General features: G+C 39.5%; 1 protein-coding gene across 2 annotated transcripts in view; it reads right to left on the bottom strand.

The window, feature by feature from the left end:
* Window positions 1-14103, bottom strand: part of dlg5b.1 (discs, large homolog 5b (Drosophila), tandem duplicate 1) — a 37325-nt gene that overhangs the window by 21984 nt on the left and 1238 nt on the right. For both annotated transcript variants that reach the window (XM_056241802.1, XM_056241801.1), the window contains exons 2-13: window positions 13675-13828; window positions 13121-13264; window positions 10971-11154; window positions 8670-8929; window positions 7775-8087; window positions 4005-4235; window positions 3238-3422; window positions 2526-2651; window positions 2138-2270; window positions 1905-2032; window positions 1653-1828; window positions 1463-1566 (exon numbers count right to left, since the gene is read on the bottom strand). In XM_056241802.1, the coding sequence (XP_056097777.1) occupies window positions 1463-1566; window positions 1653-1828; window positions 1905-2032; window positions 2138-2270; window positions 2526-2651; window positions 3238-3422; window positions 4005-4235; window positions 7775-8087; window positions 8670-8929; window positions 10971-11154; window positions 13121-13264; window positions 13675-13828 (2138 nt within the window). The remainder of the gene's footprint in view (window positions 1-1462; window positions 1567-1652; window positions 1829-1904; window positions 2033-2137; window positions 2271-2525; window positions 2652-3237; window positions 3423-4004; window positions 4236-7774; window positions 8088-8669; window positions 8930-10970; window positions 11155-13120; window positions 13265-13674; window positions 13829-14103) is intronic.

Here is a 14103-nt window from a genome sequence, read left to right on the forward strand (position 1 = left end):
ATGTTTATCATTTGCACGTGTTTTTAAGCTTTGCCAATGGAAAGCATGCGAATAATGAATTGATTTCTCTTTCACGTCGTCTTGCTTGAACGGACAATTTCACGCAAAATTATGTCAACGTGCCCGTCTAGGTGAGTATCCTAGTAAACATAGTTTTGCCTTAAAGGAATATTATTGTTCTTCCTACTATGGAAGTCAATGGGGTCCATTAACTGTTTGGTTACCGACATTCTTCACAATATCTTCCTTTGTGTTCAGCAGAAGAAAGAAATTCATACATTAAAACAAGAGGAAGGTGAGTAAATGATGACAGAATCTTCATTTTTAACTGAACCATTTCTTTAAGGGAACGTAAACAGTTAAGAAAGACAACGCATGTGTATCAGTATCAGTGTATTGGATCCGTGCATTATTTCTTAAAGTGACAGCAGCCTAATATTCCTGCTGCTGTCTGTGTTTTTAATGTTAATCAAACAATAAAATACTCACTGCTCTTGACTGCAGGGACACATTTTTTCCACTGATATACACAATTGGGGTCGTACTTCAGTTAGTAAAATATGTAAATCCATATAAGCACTGAAAAAATTCTCAATAAGTCAATAATTATAAATTGTTCAGCAAAACTAGTGCTGATCAAACAGATATTGAACTAGTGCGTCGGTTCCCAACAGGGGGGTCGCGGCCCACAGCTCTGTGGGGGGTCGCTTCATATTTTGAAAAGTTTGAGCAATGAGCATTAAATAAAAGTCCTTAACTTGTTTCTGTTCAAAATTTACAAAATGTATATAATGAGCGAGTTCATCATGAATCCATTTTCCAATCCGTGTTTTTGTCTTATCCTGAACCACTATGGTACACCTATAATAAGTGTTTACATTGGGACTATTTTACACTGGTTCGGATCGCTGCCGCTGCGGAGTAGCCCAGTACCTGCGTGACTCGTCATAGACGTACACAGAGAGAAGTAGTTCCGGCTCTTCCGAAAGACGCATTATTCTGTTAATAAATTCAAGTTTATTATCACTCGCTATAGCGCCAAAAGCGTAAAACTAAAGCCTCACATTGATAAAGCCTCACAAATAACATGCAATTATTGAGGCCCCAGACAACAGTCATTTAATAATAGCCTATATTCTTTATTTTTTTACCTACACACCAGTGTGAATATTTTTGTTTTTGCATTTCAAATAGGGCCAATGTATAGGCTTCTCCTAGGCTTACGTTTTTAAATTACAAAGGGCCTACTGATGTTTTTGTTTTTGTATTTTCAATATTATAGGCTATTATTTGTGCATAAACATACCGTTTGTTTGAAAAAAACATATTTTGTCATCCTTGCTGCAAGCTTACAAGAGCGATAATATCATTCAATGTGAAGGGGGGCCCTAAAATATTTTCTTGGGAAAAAGGGGGTCTCAGACAAAAAAAAGGTTGGGAACCACTGCACTAGTGGACTCACATTGAGAACCCGATCGCCAGGACACACCGAACCATCCCTGGCTGCAGGACTGCCTGGAGAAACAGACGATACGAACATGCCACTCTCCAACCCAACACCACAATCTGCAAGACGGAGACAGAGAGTCACTGTGTTGATGAAGGCCGTTTATCTGCTTGACCAACTGAAAGGCAAAGACCCATGATATGACCTTTATGCCCTGCCAGTGTAAGATGAACAGAGGTGACCATCCTTCCTCCAAGAGACTTCCTCCTGCGGACCACCATGTTGATGAGCCCGCCTCCACTGAACACCACCTTTATGACCTGCTTCCGGTCCTTATTGGCAAGATCCACATCATTTATCTTCAACAACCAGTCATTCACTCTGCGGTATGAATAAACGATGGTTAGAAACGAACACGAATGTTTCACAGAAGACCAAGAACACCGAGTTCACCCACCTTAACCTGCCCTCCGCAATACTTCCTTTGTCCACCTTGCTCACGAATATCCCATAATCCCCGGGTAGATACGAGTCGCTCACCCCCTCGGCAATATCAAAACCAAAAGCACTCAAATCCATGTCGTCCTATACGACAGATGGTGATGTGTTGAAATATTTATATTTCAGATTTATGTCAATTAACAAATATTTTTGGAGGTTTGTCACAGCTTTGAGAGCTTGTTTACATACCGCACTCCTCTCAAACTCCACCGTCTCTGTTTCCCACTCCAGCGAGTCCGTATCGATAGCAGAGTCGTGAGAATTGTGGGCCATCAGTTGGCGAAAGCGTGCCTCCTTCTCCAGCTGCTCCTCCATGCATTCCCTGAAACACATTTTAGGATAAAGTTCACCTAATCTACGTCATCATTTACTCCAACCTGATAACAGAGGGTCTGAGAATGATTCAAGATTCATTCTATTCAAAAGAATAAGAGTCATTTGTTTGGGATGGTGCTGTAGATTCAGTAGCGCGGCAGGAAACCTTTAGTATTTTAGTACAGCGTGCCGTTCACACGCAGAAGCTCAAGAACACAAAAACTGTAGATTCGCTGTGGTAGTGTGTGTTTCTGAGACTCACTTGAGCTCCTTCAGTTCTCGCACTGCGTCGTTCTTTTGTTTCCGCAGGTCGTCGAGGTTTCGCAGAGCATCGGCGAGATCGCTAACAGCTCGGTCCCTCTCGCGTCGCAGGTTATCGCACAACGTCCTGACACATGCACAGACAAACAGCAATAACACGATTTTGAATATTGTTTTATAGGACCTCTCTGCTTTAGCCAATGTTTTATGGAGCTAAAATAGTCTCAAATATAAAATTTTCAAAATATGAGACAAATGTGTAAAATAATTCACATTCACAAAATACGATTTGCAAATGCACAACCAAATTTACAGATTCACAAATGCAATGACAATTTATAAAAACAATCTTGTACAAAAACATGTACAAATTGATTGTTGAAACTGTATTTGCAAATCGGTGTGTGTGTATCGTCTATTTTAAGACTTTGTTGCCAAGTCCGGCAAATCACAATAGACCTTGCTAAGTGCTTTGCTTTATATTGCAAATATATTAAAATATTTTTTTTTGACACCATTTTAGCTCCATACTGTTTACACACTGTTACATCTGTTTATAATTTCCTTGTTGGATTTGAAAATATGTAATTGGATGGGTTTTAACTATTATAAGGGCATGTTTTTCACACGCCATATATGACGTGACACTTGAACTGAATCACTTGTATAACAGAATTAAAAGTATAAAAGGATTTTTGGTTGCATCTGCTTACCGTATGCTCTCTCTCTCTGCTACGATCTTGTCTCTCTCCTGAAAGGCCCAATCTCTCCTGCATTTCGCCACCTCTGCCTCCTGCACAGCCTCCTGGAGCTCCTCCGAAACGGCCTCGCACTGTTTCCTCAGAACCTCCAGCTCCTTACTGACGCGCTCAATGTCCAGCGTTGCACTGTCCTGCTTCTGCAGAGAGAAACAGGATTTGAAATTAACACCAAATGCGAGTAAAAAATCAGCTGTGGCGGGTAACGCTGTCAAATCACGAGCCAATTTTGCGTGTTACTTATTATGTTTACTCACTTTGCTGGGGAAGTTCGTGTAAGATAAATCTATTAAATAGAGCGTATTGAGTATAATCTGCTCATATCTGGCTTACTTGAAAACGACCGTCACTACACATCAAATAACAGCTTGTTCATTTGCATTGAAACAATAGCGAAAATTAAAAAGCATTTGGTTAACAGAAAATACACTGTTATTTCCCAACATCCTACATTTCTTTGATATACTTTGTACTGTATTGATCTGTCCACCTAAAACACATTTTTGGTGAAAAGGATGAAAGAGGAAGGGAGGAGATGTTGGATGACAGGATTTAGTTTGAATTAGAAATTAATGTAGTAGAAGTTCTAAATGGCCGGTAACTTAATTCTGTAGCCAAATTGGCCGGTGAGTGAAAAAAGTTAATTTCAAACCCTGGAGAGAACCTCAATTAAATGATATAACTCTATAAGTCCAGAGGTGGTCTGAACACAGGACATGTACCTGTCTGGCCTGGTAATACTCTCTCAGGAGCTGGTCTCTTTGGATAATGGCCTCCGTTCGCTCTTTACGGGCCACGTCGCGCTCCTCTCGCACCATCTCGATGTCCTTACAGGCCTGGCTCAGCTCCTTCTGCGTCTCCACCTTGTCCTGCACCTCGTGACAGTACTTCTCCAGCAGCTCCGTCTTTTCCCGGATCGCCCGGTCCCGGTCCAGCAGAGCGGAGTTCAGTTCCTGCACACACAACAAATGTCAAACCATCAATAATAAATTCTGCATGACAAAAAGGCAAGGTTCTTTAGGGTTCATTTTATTTCTTTAATGGAAATTAATCTTCTGAATTAGGGCTGCACAATTAATCGAAATGAAACTCTATGCGATTTGGCAAAGGCTGCGATTATTTTATGTGCAGCTTGTCAGTGAAGTACGGCTCTGTGCTCAGTAGTAAATGCTGCTATATCTGAAAACCAGAAGGCGCTCTCGCTAGGGCTGTCAATCTTCCTCTATAATACTATTCGAATTCCATTCCTTATTTTATTTAATATTCGAATAATATTCGAATATTAAATGCTCAAATTCATCCTATTATTAATATTTACGACATTACTCAGGCTTATGGATCGCCAATGCCACTATAGCATGTGGTTGTTGTTACACGTTCTGTCCACTAGAGGGACATCTAACATTACAATAAACATTTTATTCACGCTGAATATGGTTGAAGCGCTACCGATGGTTTTCGGCTAATATCTCCGCGAAAACACCACCAAAAATTCTGAAACTTATATCGTTCTTTTCAGTTCGACTAGACGGTTCCAGCGAGTTTGGTGCTCGCCGAATCCGTTGAGTTTTCACCGAGATATTTGCGCTTCACGGGCGCTTTTTTACGTTGTTAAACATGTATCATTTTTGACAGTATTGTTATGATGATACAGCGTGTATACCGTGCACAATTGTGTTACGATTCAAAAACGTTATTGTTCATCAGACGAAACAAAAGCATTTCATTTTCACATGTGTGTGAGTCAAGGTGGCGAGAAAGGCAAGATTCCATTTAAAAAAAAAATGAATGAATGGGAATAGGAGCAGGCTTCACTCAATGATTAAACTTAAACTTTAAGAATGCTGGCCTGATGATTAGAATATATAACGTTAAACAGGAAAGAGGCCGCACTATGCATAAATTGTTTTATTTGCACAAACGCGTTTCGGCGCGTGCCTTCTTGAAACGCGTTTGTGCAAATAAAACAATTTATGCATAGTGCGGCCTCTTTCCTGTTTATATATATAAAAAAATTAAAATATACATTAAAAAAAACAATATTCGAATAGTAACTTCAGCATTCGAATAGTATTGATTTTTTTAATATTCTAATTATATTCGAATTTCGGAATTCGTTCCAACAGCCCTAGCTCTCGCGCAGAAACTCCAAATATGCCCCGCCGCAGAAGAAGACAACACGCGTCATTCCAGAAAATCCCTGTGGCCATCATACTATCGCTTAAACGGAGGACTGAAATGCTTTGATTGATTAATTAAAATGTTGTCTTTTGTTTGACAAGAGATGCTTCTCATGTTTGGAAAGATGTAGCTTTTTCAAATGCACGTTAAAAGCTACTAGAGGCCTGCATTTCAGCCCGAGCCCGACGGGCCCCGACTTATTTACGCTCCTAGGGCCGGGCTTCGCACGCGGGTCGGGCCTCGGGCCTGTTTTAGGCTTATTTTTTTATAGCCTATTTTAGACATTAATTAAAATAAAATATGAGATGACGACGATTGAAAAGCAAACATAGAAAGACATTTTATAACCTATCACACTGACATATGACTGCCACATGACAGTCTGCTCACGCACACAGGTTTCCCGGCGGCGCGATCCAAGATTCGCCGACCGGCTCGTTCTGTGTTTAGTGTCCCGCCAGCAGCAGAAGTAGCGAGCGTGACTTCAGCGCAGCTGGAAAAAGTACGACTGGATTAAAACCTTCCACTGTGCTTTTTCTTCACGATGCTCTGTAAGAGACTGTTCTTAGCCATGTTAGGAGGTTGACTTGTTGTTTTTTGTTTGATTGGACTTTATTTTCATGAATCTGTTGGAAACTATTGGAAATAAGAATGGCCATGTTCTGTAGTGAAGACTTGATTTTTGAGGTAAGATAACCTGCATGTTTGTTTTTAATGTAATTTATTTGATTTGTTTAGATTGCATTCTCTGTATTGTATTGTAAACTCATTTAGTTTGCGAGCGCTGTTGCGAATGAGCAGCAGAGCAGTTTGCCTCAGCTTTTCAAAAATGACAATAAACGTTTAAACAAACGTTTAAAGTTAAACTAACGTTAACTGTCTGTGTGATATGCTTAAGTTGTTTTATATCTATGGATTTTATTGTAGCCAAGTAAAGTGTTGATTTGAGAGGCTATAAATGGATCAAACATGTTTAACTCGCTGCCGGCTGCTTGGTCGTCATAAAAAACATTTGTCTTAATTAACTTTATAAAGAAATGAAAATAAACTTACCGGTAACTACTTTGCCATTGAGAACAAAACATATCTGTTTTTAGGGCAGGCTGTGTAATTTTTTTTTTTTTTTTTTTTTATAAACGGGCTCGGGTCGGACTCGGGCCTGATCGTTCTGATGAGCTGTCGGACACGGGCCAGGCTAGGGCCTGAGCGTCTCGGGCCAGGGCCGGGCTAGGGCCTAGATTTGAGGCCCATGCAGGGCTCTAAAAGCTACTCTCATACCCCTTTTCCACCAAAAACGAACTGGTTCGGAACTGGTGCTGGTTCAAAGTTGGTTCGGAGTTGGTTCAACTTGCGAACCTTCTCAGAACCTGTTTGTTTATCCACTGACTCGAGCGCCCAGTGAACGACGTCGTTACGTCACTGTGTACGTCGCCATACATCTTAGCTAGAAACGCTTGCAAGTACAACATTACTTTGGGATTATCTCTAACTCGTGAATCAAGAAGGCTTTAAAAACAATTGAAATATGTAAGTCTTTTAATCTTTTCCTTTGATATGTAATCTTTTCTGATTAGTTATGTACTCCTGTCTTGTGTCTTTTTTTTCTTTCCATTTATTTGTTCTATATTGTGACTGTTTTCTCCTTTGCTTACATAACGTTTTCAATTAAAAAAAAAAATTTTAAACTAGAAACGCTTGCGCCAACTTCAAGCATAACATTTACAATGGCGGACTACATCGTGTTTCTGCAAATGTTTCTCCTGGCTTTGCGATCCTATTATGTCAGAAAATATGTTATCTAAACCCGCCCCCAGCCCCCGAGGTAAGCATGACGTGGTAAAAGAACGGTTCTGGTCCAGCAAAGAGTTGGTGCCGCTTTGGAACCAGTTTTCCTGGCCGAGAACCGGTTCTTTGGCTGTCGAAACATAAAGAACTGGTTCGCGCGCAGGCACCGGCTCCGAACCGGCTCTCAAAATGCGTTGGTGGAAAAGGGGTAAAACTCAGTCCTTTCAGATGGAGCAGCGTTTATAGAGCCGTACGTCACTCACAAGCTGCGTATAAAAAAAGAAAATCGCAATAATCCAAATCGGTCAAGCGCAATTTCCCTGCTAATTGCGATTAATCGCGCAGCCCTATTCTGAATTAACAGGTTAACTAAAATGAATCGGACTTCAAACAGAGCATGTTTGATTATTGCCTCATCTCGCTCACACACAATACACGATTACACCAGATTATGCAAGTCAAACAGTTTGTGTACACATTTTATATTTACTTTTAATGTTGTCTTTAGTAGTTGTGTGTGTTTGACCTGTCTAAGAGCCTCAATCTCGTCGCTGGCAACCCTCCTCTCGCCAGACGTGTTCTTGAGTTTGGCCTCGGCCGCCTCCAGTCCGGTCTGCAGCTTATCCACCTCCTTGATGACCTGATCTCTCTCGCTCATGATCAGCCTGTACTCGTTTAACACGGAGTCTCTCTCCTCCTTCAGCTTCTCGCCGTCTTTCACTGCCTTCAGCTGCAGGGTCTTATAGCGCGTGTTCTCCATCTGAAGACGGTCAGTTTCTCTCTGCAGCTCCTCGTTCTGAGCGGACATCTTATTCAGCTCCTGCTGGAGACTCTCAAACCTGAAAGAGATCAATATTTCTCCATGAACAATCTTTCTTGAGTGTGTAATGTTGATGTTTGAGCATGTTTCAAAGTCCCTCCAGCGGGAGTTCTTCTCTATATCAGTGTCAGTGTTTCTGAACTCCTGAAACGCCTCCATTGTAGTCTTGAGTCACGAACACGTCACAATATTCCTCATTATAATAATTCATACGCAGAATAAAGGGGCGGGGCCTGGTTGAGTTAGTTAGTAGTGCGTTGAAACTGGCGGTTATGGGAAGGGGCGGGACATTTCCCAAACACACTCGAAGCGCTCGACCAATCACAACACACTGCTCCAGCCGACCAATCAGAGCACAGTGTGCTTTCAGAAGGAGGGGCTTCATAGAGACAGGAACTAAACAGAGCGTTACTGACAGACTGGGAAAAGAGGAGCAGTCAAATATGGTAAAAATTAATTTATTGAACATTTAAACATGAAAACCTATTCTAGTAGAGCCCAAAAACATCATCAAGACTATGAAGAGCATAATAGGTCCCTTTTAAAACTCATAAGTGACTGATTTGTGATGCACTCTATAGGCAGCATCTCTAGTGTGTACCTCCTGACGGATCCGCTGTACTGCTGCTGGAAGTGAAGCGCAGAGTCTCTCTGCTTCGACAGAACGTCCAGCTGTTTCTGCAGACGTCTGTTCTCCTCCTCCATCTGCTCCAGGCGGCTCAGATCAGCGTTGTGACTCGCCGTTTTCTCGTTGTATCGTTTCCTCAGTGCGTCGTACTCTTTCTTCGTCCCCTCCAGCTTGTTTAAGGCCGTGTCGTAAAGTTTATTCAGCAGGTCTGAGGAGCCGTTCTCCCTCATGACCTACAGCAAGAGAAAGAGAAACCACATTCAGCTCAGCACGACTGTGACCTCGAGGAGAAATTTAACCCATAACCAAATCATTGACTTGAAGATTAGCTACTATATATAAGAGGATTATTTTGTGGTGAGGAGTCAGAGATGACAAAATGCATCATTATACCAGCTGGTGGCGCCACAGAATCACATTATTCCAATGAAACTATTTAAATACAGTGGCAATTATCTAATATATCAGTTGAATGTGATATTTATTCTAGTTATAGAACATGTTAGTCATCAGCGCCGGAAAACATAACAAATATTAACAAGATAATTTGCAGGTTATGTGGTGATAATTTAATATGATGTGTCAGACTAATTGTGTTATTCTGTATAGTCTCGCACCTTTGCAGCATCACAACAGAAATGATTTAACAGCGTCTCTAATTTGAACTTAAGCAGCAAAAACTCTTTGCAAGTTCAATTCACATTTGTGAATTAGCTGATTAGTTAAATAAATCAATGTAAAACACAAATCAATTAAGAGATATGACTCAAATGTTCATAATAATAATAATTACTTTATTTATATAGCACTTTAAAAGCTTCTTAGCATAAAGTGCTTCACAAAAGGCAAATATATATAAAATACTTATAATATATTTGATTTTTTTATTATATTTTTTATTTATATATATATATACACACATTTATATATATATATATATATATATATATATATATATTAATACTATTTATATAATAATAAATACTTCACAAAATAATAAAAGCACATTTATACAAATACAGTTTGTAAATACAGTCTGTTAAAAAAAAACAGAATTACTAAGGGCCCGTCCACACGAAGACGCGTTTCGCTGTATACGTATACATTTTTTATCGTATTGGCGTTTCGTCCACACGGATCCGGCGTTTTGGGAGAGTGAAACCGCTATTTTTGAAACAATTACCATTGTCAGCACTCTTCAAAAATAAAATATACTTTAATAAGATAATATAAGATAACCCTCCCTTTGATAAATTTATTATTTTTAATCTTAATCAATTACTTCATTTTAAAAATTCGAGTAAAATCCCAAAGTGGATAAATCTGAAAACGACACCCTTGCGGTTTCGTGTGTACAGCCAATCCGTATATTTTGTGAAACGATGATGTCATCACATCACGTGTCGGCTGCGTGCGTGACGCATCACACGTAACAGCAACAACAATAATGGCGGACTACATGATTGTGTTCGTGCTGCAGAAGCTACTAAGCCTACTAGCTTTATTACAGCAAATTCTTTACAGCAAATTATTACATCTTCGTCTTCTTCTTCTTGGTTCGTATTCAGCGCGCAAGGTTATGCGCATGCTCAAAGTCTTCTTCTCCGTGTATAGTGTATCTCTGTGGCAGAATTACAGCGCCCCATGCTGGTCTGGCATATATACTACACCGTTTTCAGTCGGTTTCAGTGGTTTCGTGTGTACGCAGATATTTCTTGAGACGACGCCGTGTTTACGGAATTTTTTTTAGAACGAGGAAAACAAAATATCGGATAGGGAACGCACCGGCTTCGTGTGGACGTGGCCTAAATCTAATCTCCATTGGCAAGCTATTGCATAACATTGGTGCCATGTTCATGTAAGTCTCTGTATGCAATTTGTATTTATTTAAATATATCACTATTTATTACTATATTACAGTTTAGTTCTATAGAGCTTATGCAGCAGAGAAACAAGAGCGCAGCATCTTCACAATATTGTCTATGAACTTCCGTTTCTGCGGTCGCTCTGTATATCTCTATGGCGTCGCGGTCCAGGAGTGATTCGCTTTTGAAGTGGATTTACTTAATGTAAAGTTAACGAAAGTTATCATGAGGATTGTAATGTAATATTGTAAAACGAGCCGTTCATTCATAAATAGGCAAGATCGCTGTGAAAATACCGCCCGGAAGACAAAAGACAACGAGCGCAGCGCTGAAAAGGGGCGGGGCTACATATAGATGCATATAAATGATTGACTATCCTGAGAGTTGTGTGTGCATGTGTGATTAGCACCTGTTGCTGCAGCAGGCGCATGTCTGAAGCCTCTCTCTGGTCGCTGTCGTGTATCCGGTGCAGTTCGTCACAGGTTTGCTGCAGCTGCGAGTGTTGCTGTATGAGCTGCGAGTAGTTCTGCTTCACCGCCTCCATCTCGTCCCGCAGATGAGTCTGTTCACCAACCACACGTCCGTGAAGAGTACTGAGAGACCGAGAGAGACGCATGCGTTACTGATCCACCTGGACATTAACTTCAACCGACGCATCGGTGAACAGAACAACAAATTGAATGTTAATGTTTATTTTATCTGGCAGTTAAACGCACCAGATAAAATGAAGACAATGGACTTTAAGACTTTCATTGCACTAGGTCTTGGGTTCACAACACACTGTAAATAATGATTTCTCATGAAATATGTTTGGGCACATATGTAATATGTATAACTTCACTCTTTTATCCCTTCACTCCATTGTTAATGTTTTGTTTAAGTTTGATCAAGTATGGCTTTAAGGTGTATATTTTTCACTGTAGGTGCGGGTTGGGGTGGGGGGTCCTTTATTTCTTCCTTTGTTTGTTTATTTTATGTATAACATGCTTATTGTATACATTTTAAGACACTTTGATTTGTTGTGTTTGTATAAAAACTGTTATAAATAAAATAAAAAGGTTTTTCAAAGTTGCAAATAAAACAAAGATTATTGGGAGTACGTTCTCACTATTTCAGTTTTTCTACTTCAAAATTTCACGTTTAATTCAATTTGTTACAAGCCACGTCTTTGTAATAATTTCTGAAATTTACAAGCAATTCCTGAGTGAAAATGGTTTCAAAGTAAATCCTAAATCACATGTATACACTAACCGGCCGCCCTGTAAATGTTTGGCTTGCATTTGCACATGCACAAAAACACAATTCAATTCACCAAATCAGAAATGTAAGATAATATTAAAGGGAAAATGAATTAAACTAAATTATTGGGGTAATCTCAGATGAAAATCTCTAATCTGTGCTGTGTGTTTGCTTTAGCACCAGATGTTGCCTTGACTCACAGCAGCCAATCAAAGCCTTCCGCATCACTCTAATGAGCACATCCTGCTGTCACACTGCTGAGTTTTCAAATCGAATTTTTAAAATGAAGTAATTGATTAAGATTAAAAATAATAAATTTATCAAAGGGAGGGTTATCTTATATTATCTTATTAAAGTATATTTTATTTTTGAAGAGTGCTGACAATGGTAATTGTTACATAGGAGGAAAGATGGAAATAAGAATAAAAATTGACTAATACAATGTTGGTAGTATGTTGGTAGTGAGGAGTGGTGGTGATGATGGTAATCATGATGGTAATAAATAATAAATGGTTATTTTGCTTATGCACATACACACGCACACACTGTTATTTTCACTTCTGGAATTATGGAATTACTATATTGTTTGTTAATGCACTATGGTCTGTATGCCTGTCTGTTAATAAAAAAATAAAAAAATAAAATAATAATTAATTAAATTCTAATTATATATGTTTAGAACAAAAATATCAAATATTGGCCGATATATCGGTAGACCACTAGACATGTTCTGTTTATTTGTCAAATTAAAAAAATTAAATGAATTAAATTAAAAGTATATATTAGCTGCACGATTAATCATTAAAAGATGGCGATCTCGATACAAACACCTACGCGATATCATTCCTAAATGACAACGCCTCACCTGTGTCTATTAAATAATGATTGTATCGTTACGCCACCAGGAGGAGACAAGTGACTTATATTTATTATTAGTCATGGAATCATTCATTCAAGAAATTCGTTCAAAATCGCTGATTCATCCAGTAATGAAACAAGTGAAGTGTTTATGAGTGAGTCATTGAATCATTCATTCAACCCATTTTTTTTTATATTTTATAATTCATTCAGATCAATTAAACATTTTAAATAGACTGCAGCAACTAACATTTTGTCATAAATTATTTAGTTTATTAGTCGTCTGTTCAGAATCGTGGGAGAATCTCTGTTTGAAACAAAATAAAATTGTGATTCTGAATTTAACCAGAATCGTGCAGCTCAAGTTTATGTGGTTTGAACTATATTGCACTCATAAAAGGTAAAAAAAAAAAGCCCTTGAAAATCAACTCTTTGGGGCAAATATATGGGTGTAGATCTCACTGGTAGTAATCGGCGTCTCTCACGGCCTCTTCACATCTCTTCAGGGTTTTGGTGTGCTGGTTCTGGAGAGACTGTAGATCTGACATGGCCTTCATGCACTGAAGCTTCAGACGCTCGTAATCGTGACCCGGCTTCACACTCGGTCTACAGACACACAGACGTCAACACTGTGTGAAATGATTTGAGTAATCATGCATTATTTGTCATACAGGTCTGATTGGGCTGTTTCAGTGAGATCACACACACCACGTGCACAGAAAACCTCAGTGTGTGTTTTTTCAACGTCTATCAGCATTCAGGTGAAGAAAAACACAAAAACGGAGCAAAAAGCCTTATTTATGAAATAGTAATGAAAGTAGACATACTTTATTTATACACATAAAGCACTCTGTCCATCTCACGCTCGCATACGGATGAGAAAAGACGAACTGTCTTTCGGGGTTACTGTGTTCTAGAGACTGAAACTGGATCTGAAATCTCCAGGTCAGTAGCAATCACCCTGTTCGATCTCTTTTACAGTTGCCCGACCCACGGCATTAGATGTCTCACTGTACCTGCAGTCGTCAAAGGTGGTGCCGGGTGAGGAGAGGGCCAGTCTTTTGCGCAGGTCGTCTCGTTCACGGGTCACCTGTCGGAGTTGGAAGATCACCGTCTCCAGTTTCTCACTCATCACATGCTTCTCCGGGTGTGCAGGAGGGGGTGAGGATGCTGGGATAGACAGACATAGAAAATAAATTATTAGCACACGTAGTATCAGTATTAAAGAGGTAAATTAGCGCCACACGTACAGTCAAACCAAAATGTATTCAGACACCTTCAACATTTCTCACATTATCCGAGTTAATTCACTATAGTTTAGAAAATGGGAATAAAACACGACAAGAACTCAGAGTTATTAAATCAGTGGATATTTGACTGGTTTTGTCCGTCCTTCTGTTAGACTCTCACACATGAATTATGTTGAATATCTGTCAGCTGTTAAA

The sequence above is a fragment of the Rhinichthys klamathensis genome, unplaced genomic scaffold (assembly GCF_029890125.1).
Source record: "Rhinichthys klamathensis goyatoka isolate OS25496 unplaced genomic scaffold, OSU_Roscu_1.1 h1tg000677l_1, whole genome shotgun sequence".
Lineage (NCBI taxonomy): Eukaryota > Metazoa > Chordata > Actinopteri > Cypriniformes > Leuciscidae > Rhinichthys > Rhinichthys klamathensis.